The 20,092-nt window shown below is 39.0% G+C and overlaps 1 protein-coding gene across 1 annotated transcript; it reads left to right on the forward strand.

The window, feature by feature from the left end:
- The first annotated feature begins 128 nt into the window (after window positions 1–128).
- Window positions 129–14,692, forward strand: lancl2 (LanC lantibiotic synthetase component C-like 2 (bacterial)). Its single transcript, XM_058643962.1, has 10 exons — window positions 129–420; window positions 1,525–1,731; window positions 4,330–4,447; window positions 4,529–4,736; window positions 6,668–6,815; window positions 10,722–10,868; window positions 11,079–11,261; window positions 11,883–12,059; window positions 12,588–12,660; window positions 13,894–14,692. The coding sequence occupies exons 2-10, from the start codon at window positions 1,567–1,569 to the stop codon at window positions 13,968–13,970; spliced, it is 1,296 nt and encodes a 431-aa protein (XP_058499945.1). The 5' UTR covers window positions 129–420; window positions 1,525–1,566; the 3' UTR covers window positions 13,971–14,692.
- The last annotated feature ends 5,400 nt before the right edge of the window (window positions 14,693–20,092 follow it).

The following is a 20,092-nucleotide window of genomic DNA, read 5'->3' on the forward strand; positions in this document are numbered from 1 at the left end:
TGATTTGCCAGCAGCAGCCTGGATGTCTCCGTGTTCTCACCAGTGAGGAGGATGCAGCTTTAGAGGGAGACAGAGACAGGGACAGAGACAGAGACAGAGGCAGAGACAGGGACAGAGACAGAGACAGGGACAGAGACAGAGACAGAGGCAGGAGCAGGGACAGAGACAGAGGCAGGAGCAGGGACAGAGGCAGGGACAGAGATAGTGATGCGGTGACACATGGCTACTGGTGCCGCCTGCATGTGTGCTCTGACTGCGGCTTCCTCTCACCATTCACACGGAAACAGCAGAGGCTGCAGGAGCTGCTGGAGGCTGCCGCAACCACCGAACAGGAGCAACCCACCGAAGAGACTCTGAGGACCAGCGACCGGGGACCGTCATCATCATCATCACCATCATCTTCACTCTCTCTTCCTTCTGGTAGGAGACTAATGGCAATGTAACCCTGCATGTTATTGTTCTCACTTTATGTATATATATATATATATATATATATATATATATATATATATATATATATATACAGAGACATATATATATATATGTATGTATGTATATACATACATATGTATGTATATATACACACACACACACACACACACACACTATATCACCCCTTTTCATATATTTCTTTGTGTAATTTTGATTTAGATTTTCCTGCTTAAATTACCTAAAAGCACCTTGTACTTGTGTTAATGATGTTATACAATTAAAGTATTATCATCATCATTATTATTATTATGATGACATTTTTTGCCAACTTTAATTATCTTGAATGTAGGTCTATCACCAGTGTTAAAATATTTACCTCTGAAATAATAACAAGACAAACCTAGACTGACAATATTCACAAGATGGGTTGTTTTTAAAAATAATAATAATAATAATAATAATGATAATGATAATGATAATGCTAATAATAATAATAATAATAATAATAATAATAATAATAAATAGAAAATAAAAAATAGACTATAAATCAATAAATAACATTTATGAAAATGCTTTGGAAACTTACAGGATACTTACTGAATATTACAGTGAAGCCACACCTCTAGATGTTATAATCAGAATAAGACCAATGTGTCTACATGACCAAGATTGTTCACATCTTAATCTAATAACTGCTTGTTCTGAGTGTATTAATGAATATGACGATAACTTGTTTATGCTGTTCAATCAGTTATTCTGGTTAAACTAATCTGCTTATGTAGACATTCATAGCCAATAGGCTGCATAGAAAACATAAAATATGGCCATATTAGCTATCACAAAATAGAGGTTAAAATGTGCTGTAATTTTAAATGTTTAATTCTTAATCTCCAAAAATAGTGATTCAGTTCCTTCTTTATGTTCGAAAATAATGTCAAATAGTTGTTCTATTTCTTTAATGTACTATGACTCGACGACATATAATATTGCTTTAACGTGTTTTAACGACATATTACATTAATAGATTGCATCACCTGGTTGTAATTTAAACAAATATGTAAAATGACTAAACGCGATTTCTATTTGCACCAGCGTGTGACAGATAGCGTGTGTCCCTGCCGAGCCGCCGTAGCCATGGGTGATAACATGTCCAAACGGCTGAAGCTCATCTCGTCTTCAGACTCAGAGATGGAGGAGCGGTCTTTTCCAAACCCTTACCCGGACTGGGACCAGGGACTTCTCACTTCGACCTCCGGAGCAGACGCAAATGACAGCGATGACTTTGACGCAGAAGTAACGGTGAGAAATTTCGTAGTTTTTATCATTTTTACATCAAATAACATGCTAACTGAAACTGTTAGCACGTTATGTGTGTGTGTGTGTGTGTGTGTGTCGTAGTTTCTAAAGTTGTGTTGAGTTTGTCTAATATTTGACTGTTTGGTTCGTGACATTTAACAGAATGCTGTCATTTACACAGAGTATTATTAAAGTGTGTCACATATTATTCTGATGATAATAATAATATGTTTAAAAAACACACTCTGACTAAGATCACAATAAACTTGTCTTGCGACGATTGTTGCTTTTCTGCACGTGACCTTGTTCAAGTTAAAAATGAGAAAATCCTCTTTAAATATCAGTTTCTTCTTCAGACCATTGAGGTTGATTTTACCCACAAAAACTATGTTTGCTCAAGTGTATAATATTTAAAGAATGTGTGAACTGCTCACACCCTGCACCAAGGTCCATAGGGAATGAGGGCTCCCAGGTGTTTTTATATCCACTGCTGTCTGCCTCCATCAATAAGTTCACATTAATTGAACCTAAGTGACACAAACTTACCAAATAAGACACCTGCAGAGCAGCACTGCATTGAACTTTGGTGAGGACGGTATCACATTTGTCTGTGGAGAGACAAAGTCAGAGGAGATATTTTCGATGGCTTTACAGGGACTTTAAAAGGCTTAATTATGTGTGTGTGCAGTCACCTTTATGTTCCTACCTCATACATAACCACTTCACAAACTTCAAAAAACTTGTCCTTTTTAAGCAAGCATTCAAAATCTGCATGATAGCTGATAGGATTGAGAAGAACTGTGTGTGTGTGTGTGTGGAGCTGTGATATGTAAAAACAATCACAGTTTGTGTGTAAGAACATACCAACAGAACATAAATTCATAATGTGATTGCTTTTGATGAGGTTATTCATTTCATTTTGCTTTTTAAATTTCATCGGCTCCTCCTGTCAAATCTTGTCAAGGTTTTATGCAAAAAAATCCCAAGAATTGCATGATGGGTAGCTCACAATAGCTGCTGTTCTCCCGGACTTTGCTGTAGACAGGCCGTCTGTTTACAGGAGTGATTTTCAGCACAAGTGGGAAACAGGAGAAAGTGGTTCCTGTTAATTTGTCAGACCAGTGGATTGGAGTAAATGGGCCCTGAGCCCAATAAATAGTTGTTGATTTCCTTGTGTACTCCCAGATTCCCATAGATTTGTTAGAGGAGGTGACGCGTTAGAGATTCAGTGAAACCTCTGTAGCTGCTTTGATTCACACAGCCTCCCAGACTTTCTGTTCATGTACACCTCACACTGTCGGCTATATGTAAATAGGGCCTGTTGAGAATGAATTATCTCCATATCCTTAATGAAAGCAGCCTTTAAAGCATTGTCTGACCTATGCTTTTAAGTCTCAATGGAGCCTTGTGGAAAATGACCTTATTAACATTGTGTGTTTTCCTGAAATGAATCATAATAATGAAGTATTTGGGTCATAACCTTCAGCCTGAAATGATTAAGCTTCAGTACCTACTGGACAGATACATCTTCAGACTTGTTTTAGACCTGGAATTAGCAAGGCAAATGTAGCCTCACAGCTCTGGTGTTCAGTTAAATCAACAGAAGTGTGTTAATGTTTACCAATGATGAATACAGTACTTCCTTTAACACATACAGTCATAGATTGGTACAGTAGATGGTCCGTTATGACATTATTGATCAATGATTCACATTTCCATTCACCATAATGTAAATCAAGTGATCAGAGCCTCACAGCTAAATCTGCAGTGTCAGTAGAGTTAGGGCTGCAATGATTAGTCAACATTGTCAACAAAGAACGATAATACAATTTGTCTAGTATGGCATCTTTAAGAAGGCAACTGTAATCAACCATCATCAGCCTGACTTCCAGCCCTTGGCTACCACCACAAACGTATTAATGTCCTTTTGAAATATACAAGGTTTAAATCTCTCAATCAGCTATTATCTTTGGCCTGTTTTTCATACTGTGACATGCGATCGAAATACATCACAAGACTGGGCTGTGGAAACTGTGATAGATATTCATTAATATTCATTATAGCTGGGAAAGGTAGCTTATTTATTATTACATAATAACCTTTCAAGTGATCTTGGAGAGAACCACACTTCCTCTGATCTCTGTTAAATGGAGCCTTTGATGCAGTGTTTTTGTTTTTATAGTTTTAAATTAAATGGCCTGATAATTGTCTCCATGAGCAGTTTTCTGTGCTCACTTATGATAATCATCAGTGGCACGTTAGTATCCTATTGGCTGGTCTACTGAGCTGATACACATACTTGTCCCTTTTGGGGGAAAGGTTGCTAATGCAGCATTGGTAACAATTGCCTATACTGCAAAGCAACCTAAAGAATAAAAGAAAGCTGGACAAAAAACTAAATGCCATACTAGACACATTTTATTATCAGGAGCCTTTCAGAGATGGAGAATATTGCCTCAGGTTGTCATCTATGAAGTGTGTCGAATCATGACTAAGTGATGAGATTCAACAGTCAACTGTTTTTCTTGCAGTCGTGTGTGCTGCAGGTTTTGGAGTCATTAGTTTGGATGAGTGTATAAATATGCTCTCTGTTGTGATCAGGCAAACGCTGCCTTCCAGAAGAAGGTCCAGACTAAGATCAAAGATCTCCTTCAGCAGATGGAGGAGGGCCTGAAAACAGCTGACCCACATGACTTCTCCACCTACACAGGCTGGACAGGTCTGTTTTTAAAAGTCATTCCATGCCCAATTTCACGGTGTAACTATCCTATTTAGCCTGTATGTGCTGTCTTCCCATCAGGTATTGCCCTGCTGTACCTACAGCTACACAAAGACTCCAATGAGGCCTCACACCTGCAGAGGGCGCTGGACTATGTGAAGAGAGCCATGAGGATCCTGAATGGCCGTAAAGTGACATTCTTGTGTGGCGATGCGGGGCCTCTGGCGGTGGGTGCAGTGGTCAACCACAAACTCAACAACACAGCGGACAGCAAAGACTGTCTTTCTAGGTGAGTGGCTTTGACTGTGACTGCTGTACACATACACTGTTGCTGGACATGTCAACATCTGAAGTGACAAGTACATTTTTTATTTCCAGTTGTTTCCAGATTGGCTGATATATTTGCAGATGAATGCGTTGTTGGAAGTGAACATTAATAACTGTTCCCTGAAGCAGAACTGAGTCAAACTGATTCACTACAGTTTACACATATCACCCACTAACACAGTGTAGCTAGCTGATGTCTTTAAAATAGAGTCAAACACTCTAATGCCAAATTCTGTGTCCCCACCTATGCACAATATGCTCATGCTTACTCACCTGTAGTTCCATTCATACTCAGATGAGGGTCTGTATTGGTCTGGTGTGCCACACACACGTGTAAATTCAAGTTTAATATACTGACATGACTGTAACTTACTGGCTTGCTAACAGAATCTATCGAAGGTTTAATCTGATATTAAAGTTCAAATGCATGAATTGAAAAGGACAGACATGCAGTAATTCCTGGAGACTGAGGTGGGACCCACAGATGGGTTACCATTGCACAACTAGACTTTGTTTCCACACACACCATGGTTTATTTGCTGCACACAACTGAAATATGAAAACGCTATCTGTGTTTGATCTGTAGAATCCACCTAGGTAACAAAACATGTTAAAACACTACTGCTTACTGTCACTTTATATCGCTAAAAGAAGCACACATTGGCTTTCGCCACTCTACTGTAGCCACTCCCCCTCTCACTCACACAGCACTGTGGGCTACCTGAGGATAAGCGGGCCTTTTGGCAGAATTTAATCCGTGGGTAAAAAGTTAAGCGACTGCAAGATGTGTGGGTGATTATTATGTCTGACCTCAACAATAAAGACTCCCTGAATGCGGTGTGCCTGCATTACAATGAGTCAGCAGATTTTGCTAAATGCAATTTGCTTGCATTACAATGAGTCAGCGGATTTTGCAACAACACACCAACAAACACAGGTATGCAGTGGCTATTCAAAACTATGTGAAATGTGATGTGCAATAAACTGACACTTTGAATAGCCCGGCCTACTTTGGACTGTCTTTAGACTTTGAAAAAACAAATGACAATTCCGACTGTGAGGTCCCAAATTTAAACGAGCGATAATGGTCTTGAATTTAAGGACGTTTCAGAATCCCACACATGCAAAGCACAACCAGCTAGTGGCAGACGGAATAATGAAAGTCATTGAGTGAAAAGGAGACTGTAGTTCTATTGATGGATGTGAGACAGTTTTCTGCTGGTTTGATGTCTCACATTCACCCTTTATGTCATTTTAGACAGTTCAGAATTGTTGATCCACAGATCACATGCTCACTCTCTTTCATCCACATGGGTGTTCTGTCTCTCTCTTTCTCCCCCTCCCTTTGGGGGGAGGCAGTACGTTTAAACTTTATTACATTAATATGCTGATAAACCTCCATGTTTTAGGGCAAGCTCTAGTGGCCAGGTCTACTGTATTATTATTATTATTATCCTCATCACCCCTCACAAACTGCCCAGGGTTACAACACGGAGTGGTAATAACCTTGTGAACTGTCACACACTGAAATTTCTCAGATCCAATGCAACTAAATGATTTGTGTAAGAGTTATAAACATATGAATTTAATAACAGACCAATACATAGACCATAATAATAAAGTTTTAATAGTAGTGACAGATACTAAAACCAGTATCTGGTATTAGTGCAAGATAAAGGAAATTGCTTTCTCTTAAATGACTTCTTCACATTGCCGTCCTTTCTTTCCTTCCTTGCTTTCATCCACCTTTGTTTGCAATGAATGCAACTCTCAGTGGTCAAGGACTGTGGAACGTATGAAGAGACCTTTAATGTTTATAAAGTGTATTTAGAGTCGGCTTTAACCTTGTCAGTGATTGATGAGCCAACATTTGTGGCCGTGTATTTGTGTTAGACTCCTCCAGCTGCAGAGGTCAGTGCTGAGTCCAGATTCAGAGATGCCAGATGAACTGCTGTATGGCCGTGCCGGCTACTTGTACGCTCTGCTCTACGTAAACAAAGAGATGGGAGGCGACACGGTGGATGAAAACATCATTACAAAGGTGAGACACACATACAGTAGAATGTGGAATAATAAAGACCCAAAAAGTAGAGCAAATCAAGTCAGATCATCTGTATCTTTGGGTGCAAACTTAGAAGGTTAACTGAGTGTTAAATCTCCAGTGTGTAACTTCTGTTGCCAAAGCACTGCTGCTGTCACGGTGTTGCTTCTTTCCTCCGTGATGTAAAACACATCACTATGTGTCTCCACAGACACATAAACAAAACCCTGCTATGCTTAGAAACATGTAGAGAGACGTGTGCAGTTGATAGGCTTAATCAGCATTGTGTGAATGCATTTCACAGTGGTTTCAATGCAACAAACATTTCTCATATTTAAAACTCTTACACACTACAGCTTATACTTTGTTTCTGGATTTAAAAATGTTCTGAATCAATGTTTATGTTTTTTTTTTTGTTTAGCAAAATTTGATGAATGAAAGCAGATATTTTTTAATAACACAATTGTAGTCGGTGTGTATACAGTGTTGTGTTTGCTCTAAAAAGCATCTCAGTGCCGGAAGTTTTCAGTCGCCATGGTTACTGCTTGCACTGTTGTCAGAAAAGGCATCTGTGATTTCTGTCTAAATAGTGGTTCTCACGCTGTGTCCGTGTGTCTGTACCAAAGTCCATAGAGAGTCTACTGTTGCCTTGTGTGGTGAGTTAGTGTCACTGAGGTTAATGTAGACAAAGGATTTCAAATATGGAAATTGCAAAACAACACATTATACTTACTGATGGAGGCAGCAATGGATCAATAATTTGTGCGTGCCATGATGTTAAATGTCTGATTTACCTCTATGGCGTTTGGTGCAAATATGAGCCGCTAGTTTTCCTGAGGAACACTGCTGTAATTACCATCTGCTCTGACTGAACACACACACACACACACACACACTCTCTCTCTCTGTCTCTCTCTGTCTCTCTCTGTCTGCCTCTCTCTGTCTGTCTCTCTCATACACACCCAGAATGGCTATAAATCACTCCACGTGCTATTCGGACTGTTTACCTGCGGCTTTGTCCATTGGATATGCACACATACAGTGCACACTGCAGAAACTGCAAGACCAGCTGTCACTTTTGGTAAAGCTCCATATTAAAATATTAAAACACATTCAACACACACACACACACGCTGTAGAGTAGGCAGCGGGAAATTAGATGCTATTGTTTGACATTTTCGAGGTTTCATTCTGACTGATGAATGATGATTCAGGGAGATGTTGATGCTTTAAAAGCTCCACTTTGCTGCAGCACTGCAGTTCTGTTCATTTCACCATCATTGTGCACATTATTTGTGAGCGTATACCTGTCACCAGCACAGCAGCATTCTGCAGGCTGTGCCTGTGCGTTCTCCTCCTGGCTTTGTTCTCTCAGACGTGCTGAAACATTTTCTTCTTTGCAAGATATTTTTTTCCTTCTCCTCTTTGGGATGTTTTTTTGTTTTTGTTGTTTGGCTCTCTAGTCTGTTATCTCTGACTGCTGGGCCTGGTTACAGGCTTTTCTTCTTTGACTGACAGCTTGTAGTAAAGGCAGTGTGGTTCAGTGCTGAACAGAAAGGATTTTTTCATTACCGATACTGACACGTTTTGTATTGAAACTCTTAATATTAGTGATACATCTCTATGAAACTCTTAAAATCTCTATAAATGTACACTTTTCTAAATGGTTATAAATCCTTTAAGGCTGGATTTGACAACATAATATCATTCTTGTCCCATTTTGATGAGCAAAGAGAGTGTGGATGCAGACCTGTGTGGTTTTATTAAATCAAGAGTGCATCACTTTGAGGTCCATTTTATTATGGAAACATTAAGACTTTTAATGAGTTCTGTGAAAATGTCTTTCATACCCAAGCACAATTAGTATGGAAACTGTAAATATATATATATATATGTGTGTATATGTATATGTGTATATGTATATATACATATATATATATATGTATATGTGTATATGTATGTATATATATATATATATATGTATATGTATATATGTGTGTATATGTATATGTATATGTATATATATGTGTATGTGTATATATATATATACACATATATATATATATATATATATATATATATATATATATATATATATATATACACACAGCAAAATATAAATTATAATATGTAAACTAGGCAACGACCCTGTGAGGATTTCACCCCTTTTCTCCCTTTTACACGACAGTGACCCCTTAAAGGTGACATAGACCGGAAGCTCCAATTAACGCTGCGTTTTTGTGTGTATCTGCGTCATTACCTCGTTTATGAAACCCTAAAGTTTCAGAACAAACAGTTCAGCCACTGCTGAGAAAATAGTGTTGTATTGTTTTTCTGGGCTCTGCGAAGCGGATCGACACTTCCTTAATTTGATGTCGTCATCAGAAATCCTCACCACCGTAGCGCCTCCCGGTGCGGGCACTAGTCCGGGCACATCCGGTTGCGTACATTCAACCGCAGAAGAAGAAGAAGAACTAGTCTCGTTGTAGCTGCTGAGATGCAGAGCATCCACCGTGCCAGAGGGGGGGCTGTGTATCTGAGCGCTGGCCTATCTATCACGTCACTTCCAGGTACCTGGCCAATCACAGGACAGTAGGAAAGCTCTCGTTGGCTGGCCAATCACAGCAACTGTTTGGTCTGAAACAGCGCGGCTGACGAGAGCGTCAGCGAGGAGATATTTTGATCGGCTCGTTTGCAGCGATTAGGAGGTTTTTAATCATGAAAACAAGTTAATATATGTAAGTAGACCTCCATAACTAACATATATGTGTGATACAAGCATTCTATGTCGCCTTTAAGATTTTAAGAAAACAAGTTGCATACACACTGCATTAGACATGGTTCCATGTATAATCGTTTGATGCCTGGGAAACAGCACTTATGTGGGAGACAGGTAATGATGCTAATCAGTACAGGATTTTATCAGTTTGACAGCATTTTGATCATGATCAGACTATTTGAATCAGACTAATATCAGTTCAGTTCAGTTCTGGTAAACTGATTCTGAAATGATAGAAGGTCACACACCAGCAAGCTGCTCTCCAGGCTGCAGCTACTGCTGATGTCGGCTCATATTGACAGCACTGACTCCCTCAGAGTCTGTTATTAGTTTAGAGAGTCCCACATCAGATGGAAATTGATGACTTAAACACTTCATTTAATTATTAGTTAATTTGAATGTTAGGCCACTTATATTCTAAGCTCTTAGATTAGATCTAGCCTGTTCAAACCTCTTGGTGCTGATGCCCACTGGCTCGACAGATTAATTTACATAGTAAACAAATTAATTTCGACGGAATTAAACTTTCTCACTTTAAGAGCGACAGTTGATTGCTTTATTGATGGTGTGTGTGTGTGCTCCAGGTATTACTCATGTTGTGGGGACTGAAGTCTCATTATGGGGTGCGTGTATGCGTGCATGCATGCTTGTAACCCCTTTAGGACTTTTTCTGTCATAAACACTGACCAGTAGTCCTCATGGAGACCAAAACCTGGTCCCAATAAAACAGAACCTAAATTCTGAGGTTATGTTTAGGGTTAAGATTTGAATTGTGGTTAGTTGAGAAATCATGTGCATGAAATCGCTAATCAGTTCATCATGAACCAAGAAGTAAGGCTCGAAACAACACACCAACCCCAGAATGTGACTGTTAAACCCAGACAACCCAGTACCTTGTCGTATGGAACAATAAAGAGTTCACAATTTCAAAAAATCGACAAAAACACACAGAAATAAAATAGAATCAGAAATGAAATAAATAATAACATGTTACGTGTAGAACAGAGACTTGTGTTCTGTTCTGTTGCTGAGGTGGTGTTCAGTCAACTGCAGTTAACAAACTGTGTCTCAGTTGCTGCAGGAGCCCCCTCCTGTCCCGTATTGAACTTTCGCTCTCCCGTCCTCAGGTGGTGACGGCCATCATGGAGTCGGGTAAGAACCTGTCAGCTGAGGAGAAGAAAACGGACCGCTGTCCTCTGCTCTACGAGTGGCACAAAAAGCAGTACATCGGTGCTGCCCATGGCCTCGCTGGAATCTACTACATACTCATGCAGGTGAGAGAATGTGTCAGGTCTGAACATGGTCTGATGTTTGGAGGGTCTATTTGTGCACATTTGACAGTTTACACATACAGGAAGGAAAAGATAAGCTGTTACATGTTACAATAAACAGAAGAGGTTTCTGAAGGCAACATGAATCTTCACATAGGATCAGCTGAGATTGCAGTGACTAAACAGAAAATAAATGAAATTCTGTCTCTGAAGCCAGGAGCAAAGGTGCAAGCAGACGTGCTGTCAGAGTTGGTCCGTCCCAGCATCGACTACGTCCGCCACAAGAGGTTCCGCTCCGGGAACTTCCCGTCATCCCTGAGTAACGAGAGCGACCGCCTGGTTCACTGGTGCCACGGAGCGCCTGGTGTCATCCATGTGCTTGTCATGGCTCATCAGGTGAGACAGGGTTCAGTCAGTTTGTGCCGGGTGGTGATTTTCATGTGACTTTCAGTCATTCAAACCTCATGAATCTGCAATGCCCGTGTCAGGCACATGAACAAAGCTGACATCTTGTGGCACAGCTGTGTACTGCATGGACAGTGTGATTTCTTAGCTGGAGCTTGATTGTTTATAAAAGTGATAAATCTATTAGACACTCAACAAAAATAAAAGCAGTTTAAGACAAAGTTAGGAAGTGTATAATTCTCCCTAAGGTTATAGTTGATTTTAATGTAATGTATTAATGTTGTGTGTAGACTTGTTTGTAATTTTCTTGGCAATTAATATGCAGCTTTTCCTTCCTCTCATTAATGCAGAGTCTTTGGCACCAGGCAGATTAATGCACAGTGGGAAACTCTATTGTTTATTAGTGACTCAATCTGAACACAACACACACTAAATCTGATATTTGTGTCTACATACAGTGGTAAACAAAAACAAAAAGTAATATTAATGAAATGGCTCTGATCTAAAAATGGCTGTTAAAGTCATTGTCTTTGGAGGATGAAGCTGCAAAGATGAAGACACGCACGGTTGGGTAATAATACAACATCTGAGGATTGTATGATTCTGCTGCAGGTATTTAAAGAGGAGAAATACCTGAAGGAAGCTGTGGAGTGTGCTGAGGTGATCTGGCAGCGAGGTCTGCTCAGGAAAGGCTATGGTATCTGCCACGGCACAGCTGGCAATGGCTATGCCTTCCTGTCTCTTTACAAGGTCACCCAGGACAAGAAATACCTGTACCGGGCCTACAAGGTAACACACAGGATTATATGCATATAATGTGTATTGCAGCTGTAGAGGGAGAGCTCAGGTTTTTGAAGTGTGGTTATTTGAGGAGCTGAACACTCTGCACATCCCTGGCGTTCGTCACACCGCCAAGAACCAGTGTGTGACATGATGGCCAGCTCTCACTGACAGCATGGCTGCCAGATTAAAGATGAGGGAAAAACATTCAAAGGCAGGTGGATGGTGTGAAGCAAACTAAAAGTAGAGAAAGTGTAAATTGTCCAACTAAAATAAACTTTCCCCATTTCTTAAACCCAACATCTCACGGTTAAAAAACATCAGTGGTATGAGTTTGTGAGGAAACCTTTCCCATTTGAAGACATATTCACACGTTTAGTTATTTGGTCTCAGCAGCAGAAACTGCATTTTATTATTAAACCAAGACTACATTAAACTACAATTGTCCTCACCATTAGCAACCAATGGCCTTAACGGTCAACATCCTATTATTAAGACATATTTAATGTTTATTTTGTTGTCATTACCTGTCTCCAGTTTGCTGAGTGGTGTTTGGACTACGGCACCCACGGCTGTCGCATCCCAGACAGACCCTACTCTCTCTTTGAAGGTACCAAATATTTACTATTCACATTAGACTCTTAGACCTTATGTGTCATCACCTTTCTAACTTTATCTTACCAATCTTTGTACTAACACACGTGCTGTACGGACTGTAAAGCTCTTTGACGTCAATTACGTTTGAAATGAAAATGACTTGACATTCATCAGCTGATTAGTCTCACTTAACTATATTATGATTATCCCGACCCAAAAAACTGCTATTATTGAGATTCCTGTTAAAAAAAAGACAAAAGAAAAATGACTCATTCAAATAACTTTTATCTTGCATTTTAGTTTTGTGTCACATAGGATACATATTTTTAAAGGTTTAAAGTGTATAACGATTAGAAGCGTCTGTTGGCAGCACTGACCATAAGTATGTTTGAACATGAAGAGTCATTTGGTTTTGGTTGCCTTAGAATTAGCCTTTTCTATGTACTTAAACAGGAGCTTATCACACTAAAGTGAATGGGTTAGGCCTCATGAACCAATGAATAAGAAAGAGGAAATGGCAGAGAGTGGGCGATGTGTGACAGAGTTATAACATCCCTTCATATTTGACAAAGCCGCTGTAGTTACTGTATATGTTTGGGAAAAGGATGGTGAGCAGAGGAGTTCTCTGTGACTGCACTCTCACCATTAGATCTCTCTAATTCTCACTAACTCTTAAAAACAACAGATTGACCAAAGTGCTGTACAGAATGACGCCAATAAATATAGAAAGCATCAAAACATAACACCTTTAAAAAAGATACTGAGCGTAATAAAAGCACACACACACACACTCACAATTATCTCAGTGATGGAAATTCATAAAAATCAACTCTTTTCTGCCCGTTAGCTTTGATGTGTGGAAAAAAAGAGATGTTTTGTCTTTATATGAGAACATACAGTATGTGTATGGTGATGGGAGACGCACACAAACAAAAACAGTCACATTAAGTATCTTCAGTAGCTTATTATCTGTATAAAAGCAGACACTTTGACATTCAAACTTAATTGTCTTCAAACTATCATATTGTTGTGTTTATCAATCAGTGTGAATATATATATATATATATATATATATATATATATATATATATATATATATATATATATATATAGTAAGTAATGTACTGTGTGTGTGTGTGTGTGTATATACAGTGAGTGACTGATATAGATAGTAAATAGAATACAGCCTTGTGTTGTCACAATGGTTTGTTGTCAGTAATGGATAGTAATGGTTTCTCCTGCTCAGGTATGGCAGGAACCATCTTCTACCTGTCAGAGATGGCCAACCCTGAAGCTTCCTCATTCCCTGCCTTTGAACTTTGACCTGCTGATGGATGTGTGTGGGGTCGGCCCATCCACTGGACAATGACGCACTGCATTTGTTAGAGTTTTCAACCGCGATCGTCGTGTTTGTCATTGAATGTATGACACGGGACTGAGCAGCATCAAAGCAAAGAAATAGAGGATGATTGTTGTCTTAGATCCAGTGAATGGATGAATGAGGACCGTGCCAGTGGAGAATTCTCATGTGTTCATCCTTGTGCTCTGATGCCTCGTCATCCTCTTGCAGTGTAAGGTGTTGGGAGGGAAAGACAATGATCCTCTGCTCAGCTCCTCATCGATGACAGTTGATTGTCAGTTAACAGAGGAGAACACACCCTGAGACCCCTGCCTTTAATATTGCACCACCTCGGCCAAGAAAGAGGGTGTGTGTGTGTGTGTGTGTGTACATGTACTGAATGTTTCCGTCTGTCTTTCTGAGGACCAGTTGATAGAGTGAGGTAAAAAAACGGACCCTTTCTCCTGTTTTTGAGAGTTGAGCCTTGGTGTTACTGTCAGTGAGGGTAATGTGTGGAGTTCAGACACTAACACCAATATTCTCATTGCTGCTGTCTTGTGTAATTGAACGGACACACGTGACCGCCTCAGTTTCATGCGTCCTGTTGTGTTTTCAGTTGAAGTTAAAACTCGTCCTCTTCAGTTAATTCAACATGAAATCCTTCCATTAATTCAATAAAGAAAAGAAATAAACTTGAGTGATGGTGGATGGTTACCAAGGAGATGATTTCATCCTTAAATCAAACATTTTTCTAGCGACAATTATCAACAGTGTGTAAATCAGGCTTTAGTTGTGAAATGAAAGCCTGATTTCCGTGTGTCACCTCATGAAGGCATTTGGTGAGAGGGCGGAGCACATACCAAGCAGAGTTTTGCTGACAGCAGCTTTAATCTGAAGTTAAGGATGATGTCAGTGAGTGTCCTCACAGAGACAGATGTGTGTGTGTGTGTGTGGTGTTTTTCTGCCTCTGCATGCTCACTGTAATTGGCTGTAGGTGCCTCATGATTTCCTCTCCCTGGGTTTTGCAGCTCCACATATTCACCCGCGTCACGTCTCCAGTCAGAGCTGTGTGTTCGTTTGGTTTCGCTTCATTTGTTTTAGTGTTAGCTGTCAGTTTCTGACTGGATCCTGTTTTCAGATGTGCACCAGAGTCCACACCTTCTCCTCAAAGGGTTTGAAGGTTACCAGAAGGTTACCAGAAGGTTACCAGGTCTTTCCTGGGAAATTTTGCTCCGGCTGCTAATCAAATTCTGAGCATTGCTGAATGCCTCTGACCCGTGGCGTGTTCTTCACACGCTCACAGCAAACTTCACAAAGTGTCTGGACTGATGGAAAATGGCTGTCACTATCCAAACTCTTCTGAAAACCCAATTTGTTCTGTGCGTGTGCAAAGAGTGACTACTTCCTGCTAAATGAATTAAATGTGATATATTACATTTTATTATATAAATACTATAATATTGCATTTTAATTAGTTATGCTTATAAAATAAATGCATGTTTTCATGTTCTTTCTTTTTAGTATAAATTAAAATACACGTTTTAATTCTATGTTTTATGGCAGTACAAATTCTTAGAAAATTAAATACACATTTTTACGTTATCTTTGTGGTTATATTGTATGAACTCATACTGTGTGGCTGCAACAAGAGATGAACCAGCTGACCAGACTTTTTCTTTATACGTCTAAAACACGAGCAGTAACAGGAAGAAGTCGCACTTTTGCACAAAGCAGTCTCACTCAATTTAGAATCCTCTCCTTTCAGTCACGTCTCAGAAGTTGTAGATTAGTAGATTAGTAGATTAGTAGCAGTGGTGACGACATCTTTGTAAAAGCCATTACACGTCAGAACAAACACAGAAAACGTCTCAGCCGAGATGCATTTTATTTCAGTCAGAATACAGGTGGAGTAGATGTGGATTAACATTAAACATTAAGCACATTAAACTTGTACAAATCTAACAACAAAACTCACTGTCCATCACTTACCTTTAATTACATGATGTCATATTATTGAAGTATAAAAAGGAAGATGTTTTTTCTTTTGTTGTTTTTCTGTCTGTGTGTATCTGTGGTACAAGTGAGGCGATGTTTGTTTTCTTTTCACTCTGTGGTTGTTAAAAGTTTTAAAGCTCTGGTTCAGAAAAAGTGCTTTTATTGTGTATCGTGTTACGTCCACAAAGCAAATATCGGGAGTTCGATCTGAGATGAGCAGTTGGAGGAACCAAAGTACATGTAAGTGGAGAAGAATATTAAGGTGTAACTTGGTGACATAAATAGCATCAGTAGCTGTTGACAGATGTTTTGTTGCTGCTTTAATTCATTATTGAAGTCATATTATTGTTTGTTACCAAGTGGAGGATCTCTGTTTCTGCTGTTTTTCCACTTCAGTAACATTGTCTTCCTTTGCTCTCATCATTAGCATCTAGATTTTTTTGATTTGCCAACTTCTGTTAAATCTTCATGTGTAAAAACTCTTCTGTTTCCATTCTGGTGTTTTTATGCAAAAATCAAAACATGTGCATCAATTTAGGCGAAATCTGTGAATTCTGCGTTTCAAACCCTAAACTAAGTAAACGGGACTAATCTGAACCAGAGGAATGTGTTTGCTTATGTTTAACCAAGCTGGTCGCTCATCTTGACTCAAGAGTGTCTGTCTGTCTGTCTGTCTGTCTGTCTGTCTGTCTGTCTGTCTGTCTGTCTGTGTGTGTGTGTGTTATCTCGTTGAAGCCGTAATATTTTGAGTAAAAAAAAAAGTTCATTCACAAGACATGCAATGAATTCAATACACAGAGGTAATATACGTACTTTTACAGCTGTAAAATCATCTGTTGTGTGCACGATCATGAGGATTTTGAACAGAAATGAAACCAAACATGGAGCTGTTGATACATACTTGCCTGTATTTGGTTGAGTTAAATTGGACTCACTGTGTCTGTGTTATGGGTTTAAAGTCATCGGAGTGTTTCACTTCCATATTGTGCACAGTATGAGCTCAGCATCGTAACGGTGTGAGACTTGATCAATGTTTTCTGGATTCGCTTCAGCTCCAGTGAACATTTTCTGAATATAAATTCAAGGATTGTTTATCAGTTACTCAAAGTTAATGACATATGAACAGTGTTGACACTGGAGCATAATGTTAAGCTTTACAGTGTTTAAGTATTAAAACACTGTTTAGCTCACAGACAGAATCAGATCCACAGTTGTAGTCCAACTTTAGACGGAACTGCTTTGCACTTTAAAGTCAAATGACTTCAAGTTAAATTGGTTGTAAGTGTTTTTTTTCTGCTCAAATGAATCACCATTTGTCCATTTTAGTCCAAAGCTATAATCCAGTCATGTGCTCATTCATGGTTTGTGTGTCATCAGCCTGACACCTGTGACACCTGTACACTATATCCAATAATCCCGACAGCACATGAATGCACAAACAGTCAAAGCCTAACTGTAATTCTCTGGCGTAGATGTTGTCATGAATGTCAGTGCATGAGCGTAATGTCAACGTGTATAAAAACTGTGTTTGTGTGTTTTCAGGCTCATCAGTGGAGATAATGTCGTGTTTGTTCCTGTTTGTGTATTTGATTTGATTCAGCCTGATCTGTGTCAGTGTGTGTGTGTGTGTGTTTTCCCTTTATTAAATTGCTGCTTCAGTAACAGGAGTGACACACGTCTGTCGTCCCTCGTCATAATCGTTCACTTGCTTTTTATCCACAACTTACAAATGTCAAGAGAATTCATGCTGGTTTGAAATGGTTGGAAATAAAAGTAGCAGAATCTCTGTACTGCTCCTTTATTTTTATGATCACTACAATAACTTAATATATTATTATAATAATAATAATAATAATAATGACTTATATCCGTGTAATACTACACACTCTTTTTTATTTAAAGCGTCAAAGTCTCAATAAGTAAAATATTGCAATATTCTAAAAAAGAAAAATTAATGTTAACTAATTAGTCAAACAAAAAAGGTCAAATTCAAGTGAAATTTAAAGGGATAGTTCAGGATTTGTTGGATGTGTGAGTTTGTGTGTAACACGTTTTTCACTTTTTCTTTTGCTGTTTTCCAGCCACAAACTCAGCTCACACCAAAGTACAGATAATATCAGCTAGTTTATTGTAATAAAATAACAGAGTCATTCTTCACTTCTTTAGGTGAGCAAAGGTACAGGAACAGAAAGACTTGAATTGAAATGAATAATACTTAATATTTAGTGTCAAATCCTTAGTTATGTTGGTTGTTTTTTCTCGACAGTCCAGCAGATCCCACTTTACTGTCTGCTCTACTTTTGTTGTCATTGCTTATCTTAAAGTATTTCTGCTGAGTCATTGCCACACATGTGCTCAGCTCACCTGAAGATATCAGGTGCAGCAGAATCAGACTGGTTTACAGACTCCAGACTCGATAGTGGTTTCAGTATCAGCTTAGTCCTGATCTTAGGCATTATGTCCTGATGGTGGGTGAGAGTTTCCTCCCACAGTCCAAACACATGCAGAGGTTAACTGGAGGATAAAGCAGTAGACAATGAATGAATGAATGCATGCTCTCCTGACCAACATTAAACCAGTTGTTGGTGGTAAGTCTAGTTGTAGTAACATGTCACTGTGCTGAACAAGCATCAAGTAAACTCATTAGTCGTTATCACATTTTATCAGAAGTGAAGTTTATTTACATATTTGACGATGAATTTTGACTTGAAATAAAAAAGAGAAGAGTGAAAGAGAAAACATGGTGATGATGATGCTTTGACCAATCACAGAATCTGTTGCATAGTTTGATGTGATCAAACAGAATACAGTTTAGAATGTTGTGCTATGTCGATCCTCACATCAAACAGCCAAACACCAAAACTAAAAACACACAAAGGTGTGCAGAGGCTTTGGAGAGACATGCCCTCGTTTCCCTGCAGAGGCCCACAAACCGGACTCAGGTCAGACAGGATAATGGACCAAACACCACAACCCTGCAGGACATGTGTGTTTTTATTTGAATCTTTATTTAACCCACAATGTAGGACAGCCCATAATAGCCTAACTGGAGGTTTGCCGGTTTGAATCCCGAACGATAAAGGGCTGTGTACACCCACGCATGGTACCCAATCCCCTTTGATCGGGTTCATTGGACATTCTAAATTGACCTCAGCCACAGTTTACTCCGAGTGCCGCTCCAGAGCCCCGATACATGGGAGGCTCGTGGCAGGAAGGGCATCCAGTGTGAGACAGACAGAGAGAGAGACAGAGAGACAGAGAGACAGAGAGAGTGAGTGAGACGTTTACTCTTGAAATACCATCTGAACAGTGTAATTGACAGCTGTGTGACAGCATCTGCTTGTTTGACTTGAATTGAAGTGTGTTAAAGTTCCAGTTCTTTGCACGAGTTTGACACACGTCATGGATGAGGACAAAGCTATCAGCTACCCTTTAAACTACATCATCATCATCATCATCATCATTACAAGAATTCAAAAGAGAAACAGAGTGGAGCAGTCATTGTGTTCTTCAGTGTAATCTGTACAAACTGGAGCTAAAATGACTTTTATACAAACACGCAGGATCAGTTAAGTCAAGATTCTCTAAACACAAATAATAACTGAGCATGAATAAGCATGAGGAAAGTTGTCAAAGGTCAAAGGTGACAAATACAGTACATTTGCTCATTCATGTCATAGAATACAGATTTTTTTTTAATGGTTGAAAATGACCAATTCATTCATTCATTCATTCATGTTTCCATCGATATGAACACTGTGACTTTCACTTCCAGCCTGATGAGTTCAGAGGTTTAGAAAAACAAAAGTGTTGATGCTTCATGACTCTGAAACTATCACATGTAACTATAAGGTGTTCAACAATAGGCATGATTTCATTTGGCAGATCTGTGCTTATTCCAGAAATAATTAATAATTATTATTATCAATGATAATAATAATAATAATTAATAATAATAATAATAATAATTATTATTATTATTATTATTATTATTATTATTGTTTTTAATAATAGTAATAATAATAATAAATAAACAATACCACCTGCACTCCTGTGCTTTAAATGAAACAAATAAAAGTGAAGGCAGGAAACTACAGTTGAACAGTTACTG

The sequence above is a fragment of the Solea solea genome, chromosome 1, assembly GCF_958295425.1.
Source record: "Solea solea chromosome 1, fSolSol10.1, whole genome shotgun sequence".
Lineage (NCBI taxonomy): Eukaryota > Metazoa > Chordata > Actinopteri > Pleuronectiformes > Soleidae > Solea > Solea solea.